The 27,667-nt window shown below is 42.9% G+C and overlaps 2 protein-coding genes across 3 annotated transcripts in view; both read left to right on the plus strand.

The window, feature by feature from the left end:
* Positions 1–3,890, plus strand: part of LOC311105074 (ankyrin repeat and KH domain-containing protein 1-like) — a 52,562-nt gene extending 48,672 nt beyond the window's left edge. For both annotated transcript variants that reach the window (XM_084147067.1, XM_084147068.1), the window contains exons 37-38: positions 2,885–3,049; positions 3,175–3,890. In XM_084147067.1, coding sequence (XP_084003193.1) covers positions 2,885–3,049; positions 3,175–3,225 — 216 coding nt within the window. In that variant the 3' untranslated portion in view covers positions 3,226–3,890. The remainder of the gene's footprint in view (positions 1–2,884; positions 3,050–3,174) is intronic.
* Positions 3,891–11,675: 7,785 nt separating this feature from the next.
* On the plus strand, positions 11,676–20,947 carry LOC311105233 (eukaryotic translation initiation factor 4E-binding protein 3-like). The gene is made up of 3 exons (XM_084147313.1): positions 11,676–12,134; positions 16,550–16,726; positions 20,326–20,947. Exons 1-3 carry the CDS (start codon positions 12,002–12,004, stop codon positions 20,352–20,354), a joined length of 339 nt encoding a protein of 112 aa, XP_084003439.1. The 5' UTR covers positions 11,676–12,001; the 3' UTR covers positions 20,355–20,947.
* The last annotated feature ends 6,720 nt before the right edge of the window (positions 20,948–27,667 follow it).

Genomic DNA, 27,667 nt, shown 5'->3' on the forward strand with positions numbered 1-27,667 from the left:
CTCCAGGGTAGGGCCATGTCAATATACTGTAGTTAGTGGACCTTGTTGTCTCCAGGGTAGGGCCATGTCAATATACTGTAGTTAGTGGACCTTGTTGTCTCCAGGGTAGGGCCATGTCAATATACTGTAGATAGTGGACCTTGTTGTCTCCAGGGTAGGGCCATGTCAATATACTGTAGATAGTGGACCTTGTTGTCTCCAGGGTAGGGCCATGTCAATATACTGTAGTTAGTGGACCTTGTTGTCTCCAGGGTAGGGCCATGTCAATATACTGTAGTTAGTGGACCTTGTTGTCTCCAGGGTAGGGCCATGTCAATATACTGTAGTTAGTGGACCTTGTTGTCTCCAGGGTAGGGCCATGTCAATATACTGTAGTTAGTGGACCTTGTTGTCTCCAGGGTAGGGCCATGTCAATATACTGTAGATAGTGGACCTTGTTGTCTCCAGGGTAGGGCCATGTCAATATACTGTAGATAGTGGACCTTGTTGTCTCCAGGGTAGGGCCATGTCAATATACTGTAGTTAGTGGACCTTGTTGTCTCCAGGGTAGGGCCATGTCAATATACTGTAGATAGTGGACCTTGTTGTCTCCAGGGTAGGGCCATGTCAATATACTGTAGATAGTGGACCTTGTTGTCTCCAGGGTAGGGCCATGTCAATATACTGTAGTTAGTGGACCTTGTTGTCTCCAGGGTAGGGCCATGTCAATATACTGTAGATAGTGGACCTTGTCTCCAGGGTAGGGCCATGTCAATATACTGTAGATAGTGGACCTTGTTGTGACGTGTATAATGACCTTGTTGTCTCCAGGGTATGGCCATGTCAATATACTGTAGTTAGTGGACCTTGTTGTCTCCAGGGTAGGGCCATGTCAATATACTGTAGATAGTGGACCTTGTTGTCTCCAGGGTAGGGCCATGTCAATATACTGTAGATAGTGGACCTTGTTGTCTCCAGGGTAGGGCCATGTCAATATACTGTAGTTAGTGGACCTTGTTGTCTCCAGGGTAGGGCCATGTCAATATACTGTAGATAGTGGACCTTGTTGTCTCCAGGGTAGGGCCATGTCAATATACTGTAGATAGTGGACCTTGTTGTCTCCAGGGTAGGGCCATGTCAATATACTGTAGTTAGTGGACCTTGTTGTCTCCAGGGTAGGGCCATGTCAATATACTGTAGATAGTGGACCTTGTCTCCAGGGTAGGGCCATGTCAATATACTGTAGATAGTGGACCTTGTTGTGACGTGTATAATGACCTTGTTGTCTCCAGGGTATGGCCATGTCAATATACTGTAGATAGTGGACCTTGTTGTGACGTGTATAATGACCTTGTTGTCTCCAGGGTATGGCCATGTCAATATACTGTAGTTAGTGGACCTTGTTGTCTCCAGGGTAGGGCCATGTCAATATACTGTAGTTAGTGGACCTTGTTGTGATGTGTATAATGACCTTGTTGTCTCCAGGGTATGGCCATGTCAATATACTGTAGTTAGTGGACCTTGTTGTCTCCAGGGTAGGGCCATGTCAATATACTGTAGTTAGTGGACCTTGTTGTGATGTGTATAATGACCTTGTTGTCTCCAGGGTATGGCCATGTCAATATACTGTAGTTAGTGGACCTTGTTGTGATGTGTATAATGACCTTGTTGTCTCCAGGGTATGGCCATGTCAATATACTGTAGTTAGTGGACCTTGTTGTGATGTGTATAATGACCTTGTTGTCTCCAGGGTATGGCCATGTCAATATACTGTAGTTAGTGGACCTTGTTGTGACGTGTATAATGACCTTGTTGTCTCCAGGGTATGGCCATGTCAATATACTGTAGTTAGTGGACCTTGTTGTGATGTGTATAATGACCTTGTTGTCTCCAGGGTATGGCCATGTCAATATACTGTAGTTAGTGGACCTTGTTGTGATGTGTATAATGACCTTGTTGTCTCCAGGGTATGGCCATGTCAATATACTGTAGTTAGTGGACCTTGTTGTGATGTGTATAATGACCTTGTTGTCTCCAGGGTATGGCCATGTCAATATACTGTAGATAGTGGACCTTGTTGTGATGTGTATAATGACCTTGTTGTCTCCAGGGTATGGCCATGTCAATATACTGTAGTTAGTGGACCTTGTTGTGATGTGTATAATGACCTTGTTGTCTCCAGGGTATGGCCATGTCAATATACTGTAGTTAGTGGACCTTGTTGTGATGTGTATAATGACCTTGTTGTCTCCAGGGTATGGCCATGTCAATATACTGTAGATAGTGGACCTTGTTGTGATGTGTATAATGACCTTGTTGTCTCCAGGGTATGGCCATGTCAATATACTGTAGTTAGTGGACCTTGTTGTGATGTGTATAATGACCTTGTTGTCTCCAGGGTATGGCCATGTCAATATACTGTAGTTAGTGGACCTTGTTGTGATGTGTATAATGACCTTGTTGTCTCCAGGGTAGGGCCATGTCATTAGACCTTGTTGTTGTGATGTGTATAATGACCTTGTTGTCTCCAGGGTATGGCCATGTCATTAGACCTTGTTGTTGTGATGTGTATAATGACCTTGTTGTCTCCAGGGTATGGCCATGTCATTAGACCTTGTTGTTGTGATGTGTATAATGACCTTGTTGTCTCCAGGGTATGGCCATGTCATTAGACCTTGTTGTTGTGATGTGTATAATGACCTTGTTGTCTCCAGGGTATGGCCATGTCATTAGACCTTGTTGTTGTGATGTGTATAATGACCTTGTTGTCTCCAGGGTAGGGCCATGTCATTAGACCTTGTTGTGATGTGTATAATGACCTTGTTGTCTCCAGGGTATGGCCATGTCAATATACTGTAGATAGTGGACCTTGTTGTGATGTGTATAATGACCTTGTTGTCTCCAGGGTATGGCCATGTCGATGTATGGAGGGACCATGCTGCCCCCCAACCCCCCTATGGGAGAGGGTCCGGGGGGGGCCATGTTCAACGGGCTGCACTCTGCCGACCCTGCATGGAGCCCCATCATCAAGGTGGTCCCCAACAACGCAGACAACACCGACCCACAGCAGGTGAGACTTTATCGACACACACACACACACACACACACACACAAACACACACACAGTTGTCTTTGCTAATGGAATTTCCTCTCTCCCCTGTTCCTCTTTCCCCCCTTGCCTCTCCTCACGTTCAGGTGTGGCCTGGTACCTGGGCTCCTCACGTGCACCTGAACCACGTCAACTAGCCGGCCGGCATCGACAGCAATCAAACACACACACACACACACATCACACACACCACAAACTGACAACAAAACCTTGACGAGACAAAAACCAACAGATTTGTAAAACATGCTAACTTTAGTAGAGAACAGAGAGCAAAGCAGAGTTTGACCAATTGGAGAGAAATTATCTTGGCACCGTTCTTTAATAAGAAATAAAGAAATATACTACAATTTGAGCGAGGGCTGTTATGGTGGTGGGGTCGGGAGGGAGGGAAAACTCTGGGCCCTAGTTCTGTTTAAAGTCCTGTTGATGTCTGATGAACAACCAAACGGATGGTGACAGCCTGTCCAACTGGCTCCATGCTCTGTGTAGCTTAGCTTTAGGACTTCCACCCACGTACAGAGTTCTCGCTCTCCTTAAGGGGAGAGCTTGACCTGATAAAGATGATGATGATGACGTAGCTAATGATACTCAGCCAAGAACTAGAGGATGATGATTACCTAAAGAGAGGGCGAGAGAAAGAAATCAGAATACCTTTTAGTGGTAAATACATGTATAATTGTTTACATACTAAAAAAAGGGTTAAAATGAGAGTACGTTTCACGTCCTATAGTGGCTCTACTTTACGTAGCCTGTATTAATGTGAAATATTTACCTTAATATTCAATAAAAATATTGAAATGTACTTGTTGTGGCAGTGCACTTTTTTGTATATGTGTAGGTAGGGCTTTGTATTTATTTCCCCAAAATAAATGGCATGTTTGACTAGTGACAACACAATGTATTTATATATTGTCGTCTTAGAAAATAAAATCTGCACACTCAACTCATGGCTCCGACGCGATACATTTAATAAATACTAACATTTTGACAGCTAATGCTGCGTTCATAATCAAGTGGGAAGGTGGTATTTACCACATATGACTGGGGAAAAATCCACTTGAACGCCCCTCCAACTGGTGATTTACTAGTGGGAAATGTCTATCATCCCTGAGCTCTGACTTCTCCCACATCGGTGTCCAAATCACTAAGGACTTAAAATGGTCCACACACACAGCCTCTTCCCCCTCAGGAGGTTGAAAATATTTGGCATGGGCCCTCAGATCCTCAAAGTTCTACAGCTGCACCATTGAGAGCATCTTGACTGTCTGCATCACTGCTTGGTACGGCAACTGCACCGCCCTCGATCGCATGGCGCTACAGAGGGTGGTGCAGACAGCCCAGTACATCACTGGGGCCGAGCTCCCTGCCATCCAGGACCTCTATCAGGTGGTTTGAAAGGAAAGCCCGGAAAATTGTTAGACTCCAGCCACCCAAGTCACCCAAGTCATAGACACACAATTTGCTCACACACACACAACACAAACAAACATACTGACTCTACACACTCACATACAATCATCAATAACGCTGCTGCTACTCTATTTATTATATATCCTGATGCCTAGTCACCTTACCCCTATACAGTGCATTCGGAAAGTATTCAGACCCCTTCACTTTTTCCACATTGTGTTACGGCACAGCCTTATTCCAAAATTGATTAAATTGTTTGTTTTCCGCAATCTACACACAATACCCCATAATGACAAAGCAAAAACAGGTTTTTAGAAATGTTTGAAAATGTATTACAAATAATAAAACTATCAATTTACATAAGTATTCAGATCCTTTACTCAGTACTTTGTTGAAGCACATTTTGGCAGCGATTAAAGCCTTGAGTCTTCTTGGGTATGACGCTACAAGCTTGGCACACCTATATTTGGGGAGTTTCTCCCATTCTTCTCTGCAGATCCTCTCAAGCTCTGTCAGGTTGGATGGGGAGCATCGCTGCACTGCTATTTTCAGGTCTCTCCAGAGATGTTCGATCGGGTTCAAGTCCGGGCTCTGGCTGGGCCACTGAAGGACATTCAGAGACATGTCCCGAAGCCACTCCTGCGTTGTCTTGGCTGTGTGCTTAGGGTCGTTGTCCTGTTGGAAGGTGAACCTTCGCCCCAGTCTGAGGTCCTGAGCACCCTGGAGCAGGTTTTCATCAAGGATCTCTCTGTACTTTGCTCCGTTCATCTTTCCCTCAAGCCTGACTAGTCTCCCAGTCCCTGCCGCTGAAAAACATCCCCACAGCAAGATGCTGCCACCACCATGCTTCACCATAGGGATGGTGCCAGGTTTCTTCCAGACATGACGCTTGGCATTCAGGCCAAAGAGTTAAATCTTGGTTTCATCAGACCAGAGAATCTTGTTTCTCATGGTCAGAGTCCTTTTAGGTGCCTGGGCGATGAAACTACGGAAAGCCATTCATTTCCAATGGAAGAAGCGAAGTGGGCAGGGGATCGTTGAGCGACGCATGCATGGGCGAGGGAGCGTGAACAGGACGGGACCAAATATGCAAATACTCTGTGACATCGCACCGTAATTGACTCATCGAAGCTCACTATAGATTCCAGCCTCTACTGGATTGGCTGTTGATTCCTAGCAGTACCTAGCATGCTTGCTAGCATTCACACGAGGGCGAAGCTAGCGTGGTGAGGCGGAATACAAGTGCTAGTTAATGCAGCGTTCACTTTTTTTTTTTCACCTTTATTTAACCAGGTAAGCCAGTTGAGAACAAGTTCTCATTTACAACTGCGACCTGGCCAAGATAAAGCAAAGCAGTGCGATAAAAACAACAACACAGAGTTACATATGGGGTAAAAAAAAAGTCAAAAAAATACAACAGAAAATATATATACAGTGTGTGCAAATGTAGCAAGTTATGGAGGTAAGACAATAAATAGGCTATAGTGCAAAATAATTACAATTAGTATTAACACTGGAATGCTAGATGTGCAAGAGATTATGTGCAAATAGAGATACTGGGGTGCAAAAGAGCAAAATACATAACAATATAGGGATGAGGTAGTTGGGTGGGCTAATTTCAGATGGGCTGTGTACAGGTGCAGTGATCGGTAAGGTGCTCTGACAACTGATGCTTAAAGTTAGTGAGGGAGATAAGAGTCTCCAGCTTCAGAGATTTTTGCAATTCGTTCCAGTTATTGGCAGCAGAGAACTGGAAGGAATGGCGGCCAAAGGAGGTGTTGGCTTTGGGGATGACCAGTGAGATATACCTGCTGGAGCGCAGACTACGGGTGGGTGCTGCTATGGTGACCAATGAACTAAGATAAGGCGGGGATTTGCCTAGCAGTGATTTATAGATGGCCTGGAGCCAGTGGGTTTGACGACGAACATGTAGTGAGGACCAGCCAACAAGAGCGTACAGGTCACAGTGGTGGGTAGTGTATGGGGCTTTGGAGACAAAACGGATGGCACTGTGATAGACTACAGTCAATTTGCTGAGTAGAGTGTTGGAGGCTATTTTGTAAATGACATCGCCGAAGTCAAGGATCGGTAGGATAGTCAGTTTTACGAGGGCATGTTTGGCAGCATGAGTGAAGGAGGCTTTGTTGCGAAATAGGAAGCCGATTCTAGATTTAACTTTGGATTGGAGATTCTTAATGTGAGTCTGGAAGGAGAGTTTACAGTCTAACCAGACACCTAGGTCTTTGTAGTTGTCCACATACTCTAGGTCAGACCCGTCGAGAGTAGTGATTCTAGTCGGGTGGGCTGGACTGGTTGGAACTAGTAAACTCAAATTTCCGACTTGCTTAATGGTTGTACGTGTATAACCAAAGATTTTTATAACGAATATAGACTACAGCATGTCGTTTCCAATGGGAACAAATGAGTCACAGTGCACAACACAAGCAAGGAGGTGGGCAGAGCCAAGCACAAGCTAGCAAGATCCTTTTGGCACATTCTAGCTACATTTGCATATTTCCGTTAGGGAACGCCTACTCTGAAGTGCGCGTGTGCAATAACTCAATTTGCCTTTGCACTCCTAAACAACTGCAATTTTTTAAAACTGGTAAAGGGTAAAGTCTACAAAACTTTGTCCACTCTGTTCGGCACAGATTGTAGTTTTGGGAACAGAAAACTGTATAGAGATCAAATGTTTCATTGATGAGAAAATGTGCAGAATGTCAGCAAAAATCCATCTCGTTCCATCTTCTCCCACTGCCGGCCAATGGGCTTCCAGTCACTACCATATTTGGTAGTGAGTGGAAATGCCAAGCGGATGCTTCGCATTGATATGTCCAGTGAAATATCTCTCATTGTCCTATCTGTGTATAATTACAACCAGTTAGCAAGGTTGAGAGCTTCAAGTTCCTTGGTGTCCACATCACCAACAAACTATCATGGTCCAAACACACCAAGACAGTCGTGAAGAGGGCACGACAACACCTATTCCTCCTCAGGAGACTGAAAAGATTTGGTATGGGTCCTCAGATCCTCACAAAGTTTTTCAGCTGCACCATCGAGAGCATCCTGACTGGTTGTATCACCGCCTGGTATGGCAACTGCTCGGCCCAGTACATCACTGGGGCCAAGCTTCCTGTCATCCAGGACCTCTATACCAGGCGGTGTCAGAGGAAGGCCCTAAAAATTGCTAAAGACTCCAGCCACCCTAGTCATAGACTGCTCTCTCTACCGGTACCCCCTGTATATAGCCTCGTTACTGTTATTTTGTTGCTCTTTAATTGTTATTTTTCTATTTGTTTTATTTATTATTTACTTCAGTTTATTTTAGTAAATAATTTAACACTTATTTTTCTTAACTGCATTGTTGGTTAAGGGCTTGTAAGTACAGTGGGGGAGAAAAGTATTTAGTCAGCCACCAATTGTGCAAGTTCTCCCACTTAAAAAGATGAGAGAGGCCTGTAATTTTCATCATAGGTACACGTCAACTATGACAGACAAATTGAGAATTTTTTTTCCAGAAAATCACATTGTAGGATTTTTTATGAATTTATTTGCAAATTATGGTGAAAAAATAAGTATTTGGTCACCTACAAACAAGCAAGATTTCTGGCTCTCACAGACCTGTAACTTCTTCTTTAAGAGGCTCCTCTGTCCTCCACTCGTTACCTGTATAAATGGTACCTGTTTGAACTTGTTATCAGTATAAAAGACACCTGTCCACAACCTCAAACAGTCACACTCCAAACTCCACTATGGCCAAGACCAAAGAGCTGTCAAAGGACACCAGAAACAAAATTGTAGACCTGCACCAGGCTGGGAAGACTGAATCTGCAATAGGTAAGCAGCTTGGTTTGAAGAAATCAACTGTGGGAGCAATTATTAGGAAATGGAAGACATACAAGACCACTGATAATCTCCCTCGATCTGGGGCTCCACGCAAGATCTCACCCTGTGGGGTCAAAATTATCACAAGAACGGTGAGCAAAAATCCCAGAACCACACGGGGGGACCTAGTGAATGACCTGCAGAGAGCTGGGACCAAAGTAACAAAGCCTACCATCAGTAACACACTACACCGCCAGGGACTCAAATCCTGCAGTGCCAGACGTGTCCCCCTGCTTAAGCCAGTACATGTCCAGGCCCGTCTGAAGTTTGCTAGAGTGCATTTGGATTATCCAGAAGAGGATTGGGAGAATGTCATATGGTCAGATGAAACCAAAATAGAACTTTTTGGTAAAAACTCATCTCGTCGTGTTTGGAGGACAAAGAATGCTGAGTTGCATCCAAAGAACACCATACCTACTGTGAAGCATGGGGGTGGAAACATCATGCTTTGGGGCTGTTTTTCTGCACAGGGACCAGGACGACTGATCCGTGTAAAGGAAAGAATGAATGGGGCCATGTATCGTGAGATTTTGAGTGAAAACCTCCTTCCTTCAGCAAGGGCATTGAAGATGAAACGTGGCTGGGTCTTTCAGCATGACAATGATCCCAAACACACCGCCCGGGCAACGAAGGAGTGGCTTCGTAAGAAGCATTTCAAGGTCCTGGAGTGGCCTAGCCAGTCTCCAGATCTCAACCCCATAGAAAATCTTTGGAGGGAGTTGAAAGTCCGTGTTGCCCAGCGACAGCCCCAAAACATCACTGCTCTAGAGGAGATCTGCATGGAGGAATGGGCCAAAATACCAGCAACAGTGTGTGAAAACCTTGTGAAGACTTACAGAAAACGTTTGACCTGTGTCATTGCCAACAAAGGGTATATAACAAAGTATTGAGAAACTTTTGTTATTGACCAAATACTTATTTTCCACCATAATTTGCAAATAAATTCATTAAAAATCCTACAATGTGATTTTCTGGAATTTATTTTCTCATTTTGTCTGTCATAGTTGACGTGTACCTATGATGAAAATGACAGGCCTCTCTCATCTTTTTAAGTGGGAAAACTTGCACAATTGGTGGCTGACTAAATACTTTTTTTCCCCACTGTAAGCATTTCACTGTATGGTCTAAATCTGTGACAAACACAATTTTATTGTATTTTATTAGACAAGGCGAGTTCCACAGCTAAAGGCGAGGAGACGCAACAACCAATGGTTGCATGCTACGTCATCGACTGACAAATTGCTATAATTTTGTGGTTAGCTGATACTTAAAATACCAGGCATTGCAAGCAGTGTTGCCAACTTAGTGACTTTGTCGCTATATTTAGCGAGTTCAGACCCCTCTAGCGACATTTTCAAAAAAGCGTCTAGCGACAAATCTAGCGACTTTTTTTTGTGTTATTGGAGACTTTTGGAGACTCTGACGTGAAAGCACTTATCGTTCTTACTCTTCTCAACGAGCAGCGGGTGCTTTGTTACCCCCGTCCCAGAGCACACAGGCGGCCCAGTCCTCGCACAGCAGTCCCTCCCAGCTGCAGTCAGAGCAGGAGATGTTCACCCCTCCGTGTCCAGACTGCAAATGAATCGCGCTGGCTGATCCCGCCCTGGCTTACATTCAGGGTGGGATGTAAATGTAGGGTGTTTTTTACTCACTTTTTCTTTCCCACAACGTTATTCCTCTCTCCTACAGCGTCCATCACAATTACATGCACGTGGCCAATTATGCAAATTAGGCGATTACGTCATTTAGCGACTTTTAGGACAGCCAATAGCTACTTTCCTTACTGAGGAGTTGGCAACACTGATGTCCGGCGTCTGCAAACTCAAAGCATAGGAACTAACCATTCTGTCACCACCACTCAAACGCGCCCATTGTCTTAAAGGCAGAAGGCAGGTGAGAGCAGGTTGGAACATTCTAGCCAATGAGAGGGCATATAGGTGTGTGAACAACAGACACAACTCCAAATAAAATAATTTTTCTCAAAGTTGCCGAGATGCCACTTGCGTCCACTTATATCAGTAAATTTGTAACAACCTAAACATTACGAAACATTAGCAAATTAGCATCCAATCACATTTTTTGTTGACCAAATCCGACACTCATAGACCGCCATACAAAAATCCCCCACTTAGTAAGTTTGTCGCTGTATTCTCGCGTGTACATATTGACGAGAGTGGAACATCTCGCTTTGCCTCTACCTCTCTGGCATCGTGTAGTCACGTTGGTCACGTCACACTAGAGCAACTAGCTACTCTCGTCCAGAGAAACTAACTACCTGGGGATTTCCTTCTCTGGTGCTGTAGTAGCGCACTGATAAACAGATGATCTAATGCTGTGGGAGCCTGACAGCTGGGGGGCTGGGAGGTGCTGGGTGCCAAATGACAAACAGAGTGATGTATGCCTTAGGCAACAAGGAGAATGTGAGGCATGCCAGGTCGTGTGTGTGTTCGTTCACCGTTTCGGGAACCTTGTGTGTGCGCACTAGTTTACAGTTTGGGGTGAAACTTCATATCAGCCATTGTGTCCTTGTCGGCGGGCGGTGAGTTATGATGACTGTTCTCTTCAGTGGGTCAGAAGACCTGTCATGCAGTAGCACACTTCCTGTTCCCATTACATGTATTATAAAACAATCAATGCTGTATACCAATTAAATATATTTATCTCACGCGGGTGAGAAGTTTATTGTGCAGCCATGAATGTACAATATACCCAGCCTGTGTACACATTGTTAATCAGATCACAATAAATAAAAGTAAATGGGAATATGTTGTTCAGTGGTATCAATACACAGACAGATCCATTTAGTGATGTCATAACTTCATTTGCTGGGTTCAGTCATATTCAGGTAGGTACATTATCAGAATGTGGTGAGTTGAGGTAGATCAGTTTATTATTTTTTGGATGGAAATTATTGTATTTTGAGTCTTGGTGTTTCTGCTGAATAATGTATTTGCTTTGCCATTGTTGTCAAGTAAAACAAGTTGGGACTTGTTTATGGTCAGTGTTACTTTCTGTTCTACACCATCGCTTCAGATTAGATCCACTGGATTACTTCTGGATCAAAAGCCCCGGGACCACCCCATGCATGACTGTAAGTCGCTTTGGATAAAAGCGTCTGCTAAATGGCATATTATTATTATTATTATTATTATTATTATTATTATAAAAGGACCATATCACTCCGTTTAGGACAGCCCCACCCTTCACAGGCGGAGCTAGTATGAGTGACTAACCAGTCGCCCTTCCTCATGGAGATTATGTTCTTGCGATCACAACACGTCACATGACCAGAGTCACCCTGGCAGTTATTAAATGCACGGGAACATGTTGAACATCTCTCAGTTCGTTCTCTCTAGCTACGGTTGTTGCTGAGCTGACAGCAATACTTATCTGCCAACAAAACCGTCCGCTCTGAACAGCACCGCAGTCGATTCCGTCTCTTATTTGTTTAGCTAGCCAGTTTTAGCTACGTTTTCATTGTTGTGGATCTTGTTAGCAAATTACTTGGAGATTTTCTTGTTTGGTAAACGTTTGTAAACAATCGAATTTGTAAGATCAGCTGATCTTCACACAAAGCATCTTTCTGCGGTTGATCAGAAGAACCCAAACAAACTCAGGATGACTACCAACGCTCAGCAGGCGAAGAGTTGCCCCATCCCTACCCGGGTTCTCACCCTGAAAGACTGGTCTCAGCTCCCCGACTGCTACAGTCAGACTCCCGGGGGTACTCTCTTCTCCACAACGCCCGGAGGTAAGAGCACGGAGCCGGATGTTTGTTTATGATCAACCATGCACCACGCTCAACACGTTTTGTACCAGGGATAATTTATCTAACGTTAGTGTCTTAGTAAATATAATATATTATGGTTTCACCAACATTAGCCAGCTATGTTTTTTATAGTTTGAAAACGAACGTTATATTGTGGGATTAGGGGATCTAAACTAGCTAGCTACTTGTCGAAGGTTGTGCACGAAATAACACGTTCACGTTCTTTAAAGCTGTTTTGAAACGTACATTTACCTACCCAAATCTTGCAACCACTCATCGTTACTCAACCCTCAGTTTCCAGTTTATTTGTGTCGTACATAATACATGCGCAAATGAGTGCCACGCGCTTGTTAGTTAGCTGGCTAAAACTAGTCTAGCGATCTGTGTCTGACTTGCAGCGTAGTGTTCTGTCTTTCCGTTTGACTTGCAGCGTAGTGTTCTGTCTTTCAGTTTGACTTGCAGCGTAGTGTTCTGTCTTTCAGTTTGACTTGCAGCGTAGTGTTCTGTCTTTCAGTTTGACTTGCAGCGTAGTGTTCTGTCTTTCAGTTTGACTTGCAGCGTACTGTGTTGTGTATCTGTTTGACTTGCAGCGTACAGTGTTCTGTCTGTCAGTTTGACTTGCAGCGTACTGTGTTGTGTATCTGTTTGACTTGCAGCGTACTGTGTTCTGTCTGTCAGTTTGACTTGCAGCATACAGCGTTTATGTTGGAAATTGTGTATAATATGCTTGCTATGTGATATTTTAAATGCTAATGCAAATTTAATCAATGCATCTTCAAAAAAAAGTGTTCAAATTATTGCCTCCAGTCTTTTTAATACAGAGGTCACTCTTCCTTTACTGGAAAAGCTTTATTCTTATTGACAGACGAAAATAAAAAATGCATTTTTAAGTGATGTGGAAAAAAACAAGGTTTACTTGTTCAACCTCATGGCTGCTTACGTGCAGTCTGTGCAGAGCAATCTGGTGGTGAGATTCGGTACTGTCTGTTTACCACACACACAGCTCAGACCTGCGCAAACTCGCTGACAAGAGAGCTGGCTGCTGCAATTCACATTCACAACAACACCCACGTAAAGTGTTATGTTGGGAACCAATTCACAATTAACTTTGACTGGGCCAAATTAAACTTTAGCTTACATATGTTTTGTTAGTTGGGATGTAAGTGAAGTAGTCATAGTGATGGGTGTTATGGTTGTCAAATTTGGCACAACATTCTGGACGGAAAAATACTTGTGAAAAAGCAGATTGTTGGACAACAAGCTCCTCTTGACCTATGGGTGGGCGGTGCCAGATTCAGGGTGATGATTGGGAAGAAGAGAGGGAGACATCCCCTCTGTGCGCCCCCGCAGCTGCCCTGGTGCATTTCAGGAATACTGTAGGAACATTGTGTTCCAGCCAAGTGGAGAGGGAGGGAGGGATCAGAGGGGGGAGGGATTGGGAAGCATAAATGGAGTGCAACGAGGCCTTTCTAAGAATGGTTGAAGTGAGGGCACGAGGGAGGGAGTGGTGGAATGTGTGATTTGGCTGAGGAGGCCAGAAAACAGTGTGGTTTCAGGTCCTCTATGGATACTTAATGTCCCTTATGTGTTGTGGAAGGCATGGCCAGACCAGAACAACTTAGTTATGAGCTTTAAGGGGTTATAACATGGATATAACAGCTCTGTTACTGTCAAGTGGTTATTGGTGGTTCTTCATTGATGCCTTACAACCAATGGCCTAGAGTAGTTTTACATGATGCTTCTATAACCAGAAGTAAAGTTTATGCAACTAACTGCTGATGTGAGCACAACAAGCACATGGTATGGAGAGACTCTTCCGGTCCCCCGCCCAATCATGTAACATCTCCTCTCCCTGTTGTAATGTGATGAGGGGAGGGAGGGTGATGTCCCATTGCCACAAACAGAGTGAGTAGCATTACATGGGACGTGGTACGTTTCCTGTGAACAAAGAGATTGGCCACAGAGCTGGGCTTGGCTGGGCCTCTGCTGCATAACTCATGGCCAGGGTACTATAGCTTAGCTGCTGGCTGGCCTGCTCTCTCTGCATAGCTTCTGCCTGAATTCCTGCCCCAATGTTCCCTTGTGCGCACGCACACACTCCTTCCCCTCCGCTCCCCTTTTGTTCAGGACAGGGTGCTCAACAGGCAGAGGTTGCATAGTGTATGTGTGTGTAAATAGAAGTGATTAAGTGCAGAACAGTTGTAACTCCAGCATGCTGTACTAATACTAAATACTGCACGGCACCACTCCCTGTCCTCTCCATGTAACCCTGTCCAGGGAAAACTTCACTAGTAGACACCACAACATTGGATGATTCACATCTAACAGCTGTTTATGAAATGTTCTGGAAGGCAGCCTGCTAATTAGTTTATCTAGTACACAGTGGTTCAGGTCAAACTTCAGTTCATCAGCATGATATTCATATTCAGTATGAAATATCTAACGGTTGTTTATCAATGTTCTGTTGCAATTCAGGGAATCATCAGTCTCTCAGCTGGTCCTCTGTAGCTCAGCTGGTAGAGCACGGCGCTTGTAACGCCAAGGTAGTGGGTTCGATCCCCGGGACCACCCATACACAAAAATGTATGCACGCATGACTGTAAGTCGCTTTGGATAAAAGCGTCTGCTAAATGGCATATTATTATATTATATTATATTATAACCTGTCAGAGCCCAGTTGTTGGGATTATGGTTCATTGTTTAGCTAGCTAGCTACATGTCTAAACAAAAGACTCCACTATGCAAGTAACCATTTCAATAGAATGTTCATGATGTCAATGCGACAACTGTCGATAGACGTAGCTGGTAAATTCGCTCTGGCTATCTACTTCGATTTCAGAGCAGTCTCGTCTGAGTGTGCCAGAGTTCAGAATAACTGACACATTTACGAACGCTCAACACCAGTTGAATATGGCCGGTGTCAGTAAACGTTGGGGAAAAAGTGTAATTAAATTGTTGCCAGCAGCACAGTTGCAGTCACCAACGCTCTGGATAACATAAAAACAGCCTAACCAGCTCTGCTAGGGCGAATATAATGGTCAGAGTGAGGTGTTCTCTCATTTGTGTCTAGAAGTAGCTAGCCAACGTTAGCCAGTTAGCTTGGGTGCTTGACTGCTGTTGTTAGGTCAGAACACTCAAATCGACCATACTCCTCGGCCAGAGTGTCCAGTGTGCGCTCTGAACGCTCCAAGAGCGAAACGCTCAGAATTTACAAACGGACAATCTGACAACGCTCTGAGTTTACGAACGTGCAGAAAACCCTCTGGCACTCCAGATTACATTTACGAACACACCCGTAGTATAAACCAGCTTTTAGTCTTGAAATCTTTGGTTGTTTAGTACATGGCCTCACATGTGAATCCTTAAAGAGATGGGTGGGGCTAAAGTTTAAGAGGGTGTGAACAATGCTGAATGGGTGTAGACAAAGAAGAGCTCTCCAGTATGTGTACCAAAACATTCAAGGGCCATTTTCTCAAAAGTGATTTTACAATTTTATAAACTTTCAAAGCAGAATTACTTTCCCATTGTTCCTCAACTGTAGTGTATGATATACAATTTTCTAGCTCTGAGTCATTACTTTTATCCAGTGTAAAAAAACACAATTTCAAATTTTGCTACATAAGATCGAGCCAGTCGGTCACCTATGCCTAATAGTCTAGGGGAGGAGAAGATGACATTTGGTTCCACAACAACCAAGGTGTTTGACTCAACATACCCCATTCCTGAGGCTGCCTGGTTGAGGGGAGGTTATCAGCACAGGACGTCTGGTCAGCCCACCTAAGCAAACAGAATGTAGGGGAAACTCTGCTGGTGACTACAGTACACATCTGAAGTGTACTACACGGTGCAGGCTACACAGAGTTATGCGTGTTTGGTTCTGGTCTGCCTTCTGTCACCACTTCCTGGTTCTAGGATAATGTGTTGCTGTGCTCCACTTTCCTAGAACGGACTAACTACTGCCAACCCACCGACCACCCCTCTTCTCTTCTCCCCCTCCCTCTCTCCCTCTCCTCGGGCTGAAAACAGGGTGTGTGTGTTTAGTATGCGTCGACCAGCCCTGACCCTGAGGCCAGGGAGGGGTGGACTCTCAGTTCCTTCCAGATACATTCCTCCCTCTGTCCTGTCAGGGACTTACTACTCTCTTGTATTTGTGCGGTTTTGACATCAAACTATTCATGGCCGGTTTTCAAGGACCAGATTAGATAAATCAGGAACTAAATCATCCATTTTGTAGACTGCTTAATGTTGTTGTGTTCACAACTAGTCTAACAGACTTTATGGTACATGAGTCAATTTACACTGGTTTTACTACACTGCTTTGGTCAACATGGTGTAGCTCCCTTCACTGGCAAGTCAACTGACCCTGCCCCCCCCCCCCCTACCCCAATCTCTGACAGGAACACGCATTATCTACGACAGGAAGTTCCTCCTGGACTGTCGGAACTCTCCCATCGCCCGTACCCCCCCCTGCTGCCTGCCCCAGATCCCTGGGGTGACGGTGCCCGCTCTGCACCCTCTGGGCAAACTACAGGAGCTAAAAGAGGAGCTGGAGGAGGAGGAGAAGGACCTGGCAGGTAGGAATATACACACACCAAACACACTAGACATGTTACTGTATATAAACACATACACACATCCTGTACAGACATGTGCACACTGACATAAACTTGCATATGAACACGTACACACACACACACACACACACACACACACACACACAGAGGTCAAAGAGGACATGGTAGGTACAAACTGGTATAACCTGCTGCTAGCTCTACCCTACCTTTTTTATTTCCATTCAACCAGCTATATGATAATGTTGACATGTACCTGGCTTTATGTGCTTTGTCATTATGGATCCTAGTGTTGCCTGCTATCCATGCACATTGTTGCCAATTTATTCCCATCTTTGTGAAATGTAGGATAACTTTCTGCATGTTTTTTATTTTTTTATTTCACCTTTATTTAACCAGGTAAACCAGTTGAGAACAAGTTCTCATTTACAACTGCGACCTGGCCAAGATAAAGCAAAGCAGTGCGATAAAAACAACAACACAGAGTTACATATGGGGTAAAACAAAACAAAGTCAAAAATACAACAGAAATACATATAATATACAGTGTGCAAATTTAGCAAGTTATGGAGGTAAGGCAATAAAATAGGCTATAGTGCAAAATAATTACAATTAGTATTAACACTGGAATGATAGATGTGCAAGAGATGATGTGCAAATAGAGATACTGGGGTACAAATGAGCAAAATAAATAACAATATAGGGATGAGGTAGTTGGGCGGCTAATTTCAGATGGGCTGTGTACAGGTGCAGTGATCGGTAAGGTGCTCTGACAACTGATGTACAGTAGTGTACAGTGTAACCTTGTTAAATATTCTTACCAGACGTGTGTGTGTGTATGCAGTTTCAACATCTATGTGTTATTGTGCAAAACTCTTGACACCATTTCTAGCCTGGTTGTTTGAAGAAGTGGGTGAGGGGGAGTAGAAGGCCAGAGCAGCATTATCACTTGCTGTTATTCCTGTCTGTGTGTCAAGCATTATCACCTGCTGTTATTCCTGTCTGTCAGGCATTTTCGCCTGCTGTTATTTCGGTCTGTGTGTCAATCATAATCACCTGCTGTTATTCCTGTCTGTCAAGCATTATCACCTGCTGTTATTCCTGTCTGTCAGGCATTATCACCTGCTGTTATTCCTGTCTGTCTATCAGGTATTATCACCTGCTGTTATTCCCGTCTGTCAAGCATTATCACCTGCTGTTATTCCTGTCTGTCTGTCAAGCATTATCACCTGCTGTTATTCCTGTCTGTCTGTCAAGCATTATCACCTGCTGTTATTCCTGTCTGTCTGTCAAGCATTATCACCTGCTGTTATTCCTGTCTGTCTGTCTGTCAAGCATTATCACCTGCTGTTATTCCTGTCTGTCAAGCATTATCACCTGCTGTTATTCCTGTCTGGCTGTCTGTCAAGCATTATCACCTGCTGTTATTCCTGTCTGTGTGTTGAGTGTTTGTGGAACGTTACTAGGCCTTAGCCTCTTGACAGTACTGTGAAACTAGGACTCCTTGGACCAAAGTCATGTAATAGGCCTACCTAATACTAGTCTGTCAGGACCTAGACTTCCAAGTCCTGGGCCCTGTTCATTTACTATAGAAAAATGCTTTCTTCCTAGAAGTAGCCTAATCACAGCAACGTGAAGTTCATAGGAGCATGTCAAATTGGCTGTCAAATGAAAGCTGAGTCTATGTTTTTCAGAAATTAAGGCATATATACACCTTTCAAAAAATGTCCATCCTAAAAATAAGGAATAAGCAAAGGCTTTGATTTCTGGTCAGATGGAAAAGGCATCTTAGAAAATATCTACCATTTTAAAAGAAGTCTTAGGGTATTAGAAATGCCTCAGAACACAGTGTTGAAGTAAAGACTCCTGCCAACTAATATCAACACTTATATTTAGTTTTGGATTAAAAAAATTATGCCTGCAGTAAGTTTAGGAGACATTGCCTTGGATCTTGAAATTCCGTTATCAAAAACCCAGATCTTTAAGATATTTTCAAATTTCCCCCATGAGGAGGGAGGATAATGAAAGTTCACAAAAGGTAGACCTATCAATTAGTTATACTGTTTTTACTGATATCAAGTTTGTTTATGAATTATTAAGTGATTAAAACTTAATTCTGTTACCAAATTTGAGAAAAATTGGTAACAGAATTTCTGCAATTGAATTGGTTATAATGGGAAATTATAGTAGTTCCAAAGAACAGTTGGGTTCACAAGTTTGAGTACAGTAAAGAAAAGTGGCGTATAGTTCAGTACAGATTTGATCTTTAGGGGCAGAGCTCCTAAAGTTAGAATGTAGAATAATAACCAAATATGCAAAAGAGGAGATTGCATATTTATACCTTTTTGTACCTCTTCAGGATACATCCCCATGAAGAGCATGACATTCATATCCATAATTATGCATTTCTGTGTAGTACAGATCAGGGACTCATGATGTAATTTCGTTACCGCAATTCCGTTAAGGGGTGTAAATCCACTTCACTTAATGTAGTTCAATAACTCAATGTCTCATGTCATAGCTGACACCCCATTCTTTCTGCAGACATTGTTGAATCTTTAATTCGGAGCAGATATTTAAGAGTTTTTGGAAAATGTGGGCACAAACTGAGGGAGATTTTACTGAAATTCTGTTACCAAACTTTGCATCTGCACAGTTCTTCCAGCAAATGTGTTTTTATAAAATGTTCAGTTTAAATTGTTAAAAGTAGCCCTTGTGCATAGAGTTGTATGGTACGTTAAACTTGAAATCAATGGATTGTGTTTGGCATACATTTTAAGTGAAAAATCGGAGGCTCAAAGCATTTCCCTTACCGTGGAATTGCCAATAGAACATTGTGTAATGTTCTCCTATCCAAAACTGCCACTATCTCTGTGTATCTTATCTGTTTCTTGGCTGTAGATATCTCTACGTATCAGCTGGCTATCGGTGTCATAGTGCACGGTTTTGTTTTGGCGGCTGAAGACACACACTGTACTATGATAGTGAGCTGTTGGCTAGTTGCAGGCAGCGGCATTCATTATCAGGTTGGTTATCTGTGCTGAGTGTGTTGAGGTCAGATCAGAACAGGGACACTAGATAAACAGTTAAATAGAGCTTGTTGTTTCAACAGCAGAGCGGGAGTGGCCTGGTGTGGTTAGAGATTTGACTGAAGAAAAGGCACACCAGCCACTATCTCTTTCTTTCTCTCTGACCCCTCTCTTTCTGTCCATCTCTAGCTCTCTCCCATCTCTCTGCGCTCTCTGTCGCTCTCTGTCCCCCCTCTCTCTGTGAGGCTAAAGATGATGGAGATGAAAGATGACCTCCTTTCTCTCCCCTCTACTTGGCCAACAGACAGGGGGGTTAAGAGGAGGGGAAGGGTGTATTGGGTTAGGGGATTGTGTGTCTGCTCTGGGAGATTTGTTGTCTCTCCTGTCTGGAGTTGACAAAAACACCACATTGATAAGAAGGATGAACAACACTGTCACTCCCCCCGTCAATACGTTATTATGGGTGTGGTTAGGACTTAGTGGACTGATACAAGTAACGACTGATTTGTTAATGTCCGTCTCTTCTCTCTCCTCTCTCTCTCTCTCTCCTTCTCTCTGTCTCTCTCCATCTAGATGACAGCCAGTTTGAGATGGACATCTGAGCAGCAGCTCATTGCCTCCTGTGGAGAGAGCTGTTGTATCTTCTGTTCTGACGTCTGACTGGTCCTTTACGACCAGCATGCGTCACATATTCACCTTCTTCAACTATCTTTAAAAAAAACTTTTTGTTGAGGAAACTCCCCAAAAGAAAAAGAGAATGGGGGTATGTTGAGTTAGAAAACAATGAATCACCGCTGTATAAAGCACAGAATGCTTCAATGGTTGCAGATTCCTGTTTGAGCTGCAGGGTTGGAAGAAGCAATGTGTTTGTTGGACAGTTTTTGATTTGTACATAAGTCTACCGTACTTTTTATTTTTTTTTAAAGGAGGGAAATGTTCGATTTTACATTAAACATACAGGGACGGCAGGATTGGTCATGAAGGCAGAGTTGCTGCGTTGTTTTTTAAAACTAATACTCCCATTTTGGAGTGGCTGCTGGGCCTATGAGGGGTCACCCTGTCTGAGCCTGGCATAAGGTTAAAGGTCAGAGGTTGGGGGTGACTGTTAGACAGGCTCCTCCATGCGTCTGCCTGTGGAGGAGGAATTGAAATGTATTAAAATTCAAAATAAAATAAAGACAAAACCTAAACTTGAGTTCCGTCATGTTCTTATTTGTTGTTGGTGCCTCATTCTTCCTCATGTGATTCCTATTTTCAAACTATGCCAGAAAGCCATGTGTACATACAGCAAGTTTACCATGTCATTACTTACTTATATATGCACACACCCACAAAACGAAATAATCTGGCTTGCTCTCTTACATCAAATGATTTATCGCCAAACATGTAATTGAGATTGCTGTTATGAAATAAAGAAATACTCTACTTGCTACTGCTGGCTGTCTTTCATTTTCAGATGTAAATAGACTCCCATGACTGTACTTCTAGTATGTAATGTATGCATGTTCTAATTGCTAGAACAATTAGAACATTACCCTAATCTAATCAGCAACAGCATAACCATCTGTAGCTCAATTGGTAGAGCATGGCGCTTGTAATGCCAGGGTAGTGGGTTCGATCCCCGTGACCACCCATACTTAAAAATGTATGCACACATGACTGTAAGTCACTTTGGATAAACGCGTCTGCTAAATGGCTTATTATAACTATGATTCCATCCATCCTTTTTATGCGAGTAATGTCGGATAGAAAATGTCACGACAGGCGTGATGGAAACAGCAAATTTGTCAGTTAAATGTCCAAATGCAGACAAAACAAAATACGCTAGTCAAGGTGGGATCTTTTTGTCAGTTAAATTAATTATGCAAGAAATGGCGGTGGAAACTCCTTTTGCGCAAATATTGATATAATAACATATCGAAGTTAATTGGAGTCACGCGATTATATTGTGTGGTTCTCCCACTATGACTCGGGAAAGCATGCAGTTTATAGGCTACAGATTAAATACATTATGATGAACTTCACAGGGTGGTGAAAGTGCACAGTGGTGAGGATAATGCTAATTTCCAATAAATATCGAGGGTCTTATTCTGGTGACATGATAATTGATGCATTGACAAATAAAAATCATCTTGCTCTTTTGTCCATAATAATAATACCTGCACTGTATATGCGAGTGCAAGCTTTTGGCTAGAGCGCACGTGCCAAGACCAGAGTGGACACATTCGCTATACTGTATAACGCAATTATTTTTGTGACAAACCCATCAGAGTTAAATGCGATGGAAACCCATTTAACTTGTTTTTGTTTTGTTCGGTACAAGGGAATTTAACCGCGAAAGTTATTTTTATGTGCAGTATGTCATCAGGCACAGCCTTTTACCGGCAACAATTCGATGTGATCGAAAGACATCTCTGGTGGGGAAATGCGCATATTGTTTTTATGCAGATTTTAGAGTATTCACATGAAAGTCTTTCGCCAATTGGATGGAAATCTAGCTATTGAGAAAAGTCAAACCTAGTTTGGATGGAAACCTAGCTAATACACACTAAACAAGTCCCAGCACAAACCAACAGTAAATGACGTGTAGACGGGTTGGTTGTTTAGAAATAAAACCGCCGCATGTGCAACTATGGGGCAAAGCAGATGAGGTTGGCTTAGTTTACATGTTATCATCAATCTATGCTTCATCTCGTGTTTATTTAAAACAAAGTTGCACAATACAACGTTACAGTTGTTGTTTAGCAAGCAAATTTTTGCCATATTAGCATAGACGTGGCATCAGTCAAAACACCACCTCAAAACAAGACATGGAGTCAAGAACAAGATCAAACGACCTGAAACATGCCCCTTACGATGGCAGCCTCTTGTGATTGTTGCTAGCTATCTGCCTGTTCAGAATCATAACGCACGGCATTCTGCCCCTTTGAAGCGCGCGCTTCGTTTTTGTGGCGTCAGCTAAAACCGTCTGAACTAGGGTATTACATAATTGTATTACGTTTTTATTTGAAGTCCTGGCTGTAGGAAATGAAAGCAGGAAATAACATAGATTTCTGGGTATTTTTTTTGGTTCAAAGTGTTGTATCATTTGGAATACTGCACATGTAGCCTACACATGTTATTGAATCGTTTCCAAATGTCTGCCATTAAAACAAAACTCAACTCTACACTGTTGATGCAATGTACCTAGTGTATAAAGAAGGCAGTATTGAGTAGTCATTAAATTGGGTACACAGCACAGTATTAGAACAGACCAGACCATTGACATTTAGGTTCCTGGAGTGGAAATACTATACATAATAGACAGTGAATGCATAGTATTAAGGAGCCCCTCTAGCTTTTGCTAGGCAAAACTTACTCTACAATGTTGACATAATGTACCCCCACTGTATAATGTTAGGCTGCATTGAGTAGACACTACAGTATTGGCTAGCTAGACCACACCACCTCTCTCTCACACACACACTAGTCCACACCACGCCTCTATTGTAGCTTCCTAAGAACAGAAGTTAAACACGTGAGCATGAAGCCCTGGGTGCCCTCTGTAGCAGCATACTGTAGAGTTATGGACTAACATTTAGGATGTATTGCCCAACATATGGCTCCCATTAGTAGGGGACCAAGACCTTTTATTCCTAAAAAAGGAAACCGCTCTCATTCTTTCCAAATTAAATAACGTCAACACTGATGATAGATATGTTCTGGGTTTTGGGTCTTGGTTACCAAATATCCTTATCATCCATCTATTTAACTAACACTTTATTTGAACTGTACGTTATAACAGCATCATATTGTCATAAACATACATGCCCCATGCAGAACGTGATCCCACCTTGCAGCATCATGCTTCAATCTAAACAAAAATATAAATGCAACGTGAAGTGTTGGTCCCATGTTTCATGAGCTGAAATAAAATATCCTAGAAATCTTCCATACTCACAAAAAGCTTATTTCTCTCAAATGTTGTGCACAAATTTGTTTACATCCGTGTTAGTGAGCATTTCTCCTTTGCCAAGATAATCCAGCCACATGACAGGTGTGTCATATCAAGAAGCTGATTAAACAGCATGAACAGGTGCACCTTATGCTGGGGACAATAAAAGGACACTCTAAAATGTGCAGTTCTCTCACACAACACAATGCCACAGATGTCTCAAGTTTTGAAGGAGCGTGCAATTGGCATGCTGACTGCAGGAATGTCCACCAGAGCTGTTGCCAGAGAATGTATTGTTAATCTCTCTACCATAAACTGCCTCCAACGTCGTTTTAGAGAATTTGGCAGTACGTCCAACCGGCCTCACAACCGCAGACCATGTGTAACCACGCCAGCCCAGGACCTCCAAATCCGGCCTTTTCACCTGTGGGATCGTCTGAGACCAGCCACCTGAACAGCTGATGAAACGGAGGAGTATTTCTGTCTGTAATAAATGCCCTTTTGAGGGGGAAAAACTCATTCAGATTGGCTGGGCCTGGCTCCCCAGTGGGCGGGCCTATGCCCACCCATGGCTGCACCCCTGCCCAGTCATGTGAAATCCATAGATTAGGGCCAAATGAATTTATTTCAATTGACTGATTTCCTTATATGAACTGTAACTCAGTGAAATTGTTGCATGTTGCGTTTATTTTAGTTCAGTATAGAATGGTTCTAAAGACGTCCAGGTAAGCACAACCCAGTGGAACGTGTCCAGTACTGGGTCTGGGTCGAGGCTACAGGGGATACACAGATGATCTGGAGGTGAAAGACATGAGACCGGCCAGACTCAGCTAGCCTCCTATTACCAGACTGAAACTAAGAAAAGAAAAGATGCACAATAACACAAAATACAGACAAAAGTACATCAACTTAACGATCTTAAACAAATTAAAGAGGGGTTTGTTCTGAGCCCACTTCATCTTATGAATAAAGAATCTTCCAAGAAAAATAAGCTAATTAACATTGAAAATTATATCGGGGGCATATCAGTTGGGTCAAAATAAAACATAATTTCAGTCTTCCAATTAAACATTAAAAGTGTTTTCCCTTAAAGTATGCTAAATCAATCCAACATCTTCTGACATGAGAGCAGTCAGAGTTTCTGGGTCACAACCAAAACACACATTTGTCATCAATAGCAATGTGTACAGTAAAGGTCTTTACTGGCTACACTCTGTGAATTAGTTTAAATGATACTTCTTCCACCTTACTTTGTTCCAGTTCACTTGTCCCAGGGCTGCATTCCAGTATATTATAGCAGAAGGAATAGTAACACCTTGACAGAGTTTTCTTAGATATGTTATTACATTTAGATTTTAAAACATTTAAATTCCTTCAAGCAGAATTTAGGCTAGAAATTCCTCAACAGTTGCACCGCTATACTGCATTCTCCTAGAAGACGACAGCACCTCTAGGGATAGTACCAACAATTATTTGAAACTCCTCAGGAGTGATTGGAACATTGTGTGTTCTCATGAAGTCTGGATAATTATATAGTTGTCCATCATAACTCAATAATCGTTGATAATGCTGTTGTCAAACCAGTTCTGGAAAAACTAAGATTAGTTTTTGCATATTGTCTTTATTATTCAGAAAGTATTCACACCCCTTGAACTCAATACTAGGAAGGTGTTCTTAATGTTTTGTACACTCTGTGTATACTGAAATGGCATTGGATGTTCCCAAAGCAACAATTAAAGACATAGACACAATACTTTTTAATTTTGTTTGTAAGAATAAAACTCCAATGTGTAATATGTAATATTCAAGATCAGGGAGGTTTAAATGTGCTTGATTTTTGTACATCCAACAGTATTTTTAAGACTAGATACGTGAGAATGCTATTCATTGACTACAGCTCAGCGTTCAACACCATAGTGTCCTCAAAGCTCATCACTAAGCTAAGGACAGGACCCTGGGACTAAACACCTCCCTCTGCAACTGGATCCTGGACTTCCTGACGGGTCGCCCCCAAGTGGTAAGGGTAGGTAACAACACATCTGCCACGCTGATCCTCAACACGGGGGCCCTTCCTGTACTCCCTGTTCACCCATGACTGCATGGCCAGGCACGACTCCAACACTATCATTAAGTTTGCCGACGACACAACAGTGGTAGGCCTGATTACCGACAACGATGAGACAGCCTATAGGGAGGAGGTCAGAGACCTGGCCGTGTGGTGCCAGGATAACAACCTCTTCCTCAACGTGACCAAGACAAAGGAGATGATTGTGGACTACAGGAAAAAAAAGAGGACTGAGCACGCCCCCATTCTCATCAACGGGGCTGTAGTGGAACACGTTGAGAGCTTCAAGTTCCTTGGTGTCCACATCACCAACGAACTATCATGGTCCAAACACACCAAGACAGTCGTGAAGAGGGCACGACAAAGCCTATTCCCCCTCAGGAGACTGAAAAGATTTGGCATGGGTCCTCAGAGCCTCAAAAAGTTATACAGCTGCACCATCGAGAGCATCCTGACTGGTTGCATCACCGCCTGGTATGGCAACTGCTCGGCCTCCGACCGCAAGGCACTACAGACGGTAGTGCATACGGCCCAGTACATCACGGGGGCCAAGCTTCCTGCCATCCAGGACCTCTATACCAGGTGGTGTCAGAGGAAGGCCCTCAAAATTGTCAAAGACTCCAGCCATCCTAGTCATAGACTGTTCTCTCTGCTACCGCACGGCAAGCGGTACCGGAGCGCCAAGTCTAGGTCCAAAAGGTTTCTCAACAGCTTCTACCCCCAAGCCATAAGACTCCTGAACAGCTAATCATGGATACCTGGACTATTTGCAATGCCCCCCCACCCCCACCCCATCTTTTTACGCTGCTGCTACTCTGTTAATTATTTATGCATAGTCACTTTAACTCTACCCACATGTACATATTACCTCAACTATCTCAACTACCTCAACTAGCCGGTGCCCCCGCACATTGACTCTGCACCGGTACCCCCCTGTATATAGCCTCCCTACTGTTATTTTATTTTACTTCTGCTCTTTTTTGTTGTTGTTGTTTTATTTTACTTTTTTATTACAAAAGAAATGCTTTGTTGGTTAAGGGCTGTAAGTAAGCATTTCAAGGGAATGTCTACACCTGTTGTATTCGGTTCATGTGGCAAATGACATTTTATTTTATTTTATTTGAGATAGCAGGTAGCCTATTGGTTAAGAGCGTTGGGCCAGTAACCGAAAGGTTGCTGTTTCGAATCCTCGACCCCGAAAGGTAGACAAATCTGCCGTTCTGCCCTTGAGCAAGGCAGTTAACCCCCAACAACAACTTAGGGCGCCGATGAAGTAGACGTGGATTTAAGGCAGCCACCCGCACCGCTCTGATTCAGAGGGGTTGGGTTAAATGCCGCAGACACATTTCGGTTGTAACGTTCAGTTGTGCAACTGACTAGGTATCCCCCTTTCACCCTGCCTTCAAGAATTACATCCTATTTAAGAATAGGATTTTGAATATTATTCAAAATGTTGTTTTTGAAAAGGTTGGTGGAATTTAATTTCTCATAAAATTGAACTTTGAACTAAATACATTCCTCTTAAATTAGCAATTTCCATAAGCAAGCGTTACTATCCTTGTTAATTGTATACTGTATAAACATACTTTCTCCCCTCATAGGTGTTTGATCTGGAATAACAAAGACATAAAATATAAGAATACATCTTTATTTTTCCAAAGATGGTTTGAGAACGTTATTTTGTTAATGACACAATTATTTAATGAAAATTGACAACTGTATAATTATGTTTTTGAATAAATATGGAATTCCAGTGACGGTGAATACCTACAGGTCTTATAAGACTCTTATCAAGCCTGCTTTTACTCCTGCAGAAGTATACTGGAATTCTACATTTAATAACGTTAATTGGAAAGCGGTATGGAATTTAAATAGAAAGTGGTGTCTTTTAAAATTATTCACTTAATTTATCCAGT

The sequence above is a fragment of the Coregonus lavaretus genome (assembly GCF_964263955.1).
Source record: "Coregonus lavaretus genome assembly, chromosome: 29".
NCBI classification, from domain to species: Eukaryota; Metazoa; Chordata; class Actinopteri; order Salmoniformes; family Salmonidae; genus Coregonus; species Coregonus lavaretus.

Coding starts and splice junctions, on each gene's coding strand:
- LOC311105233 (XM_084147313.1), top strand. CDS start 12,002: ATGACTACCAACGCTCAGCAGGCGAAGAGTTGCCCCATCCCTACCCGG. Junction 12,135..16,549: donor CTTCTCCACAACGCCCGGAG/GTAAGAGCACGG, acceptor AATCTCTGACAG/GAACACGCATTATCTACGAC. Junction 16,727..20,325: donor GGAGGAGAAGGACCTGGCAG/GTAGGAATATAC, acceptor CTCTCCATCTAG/ATGACAGCCAGTTTGAGATG.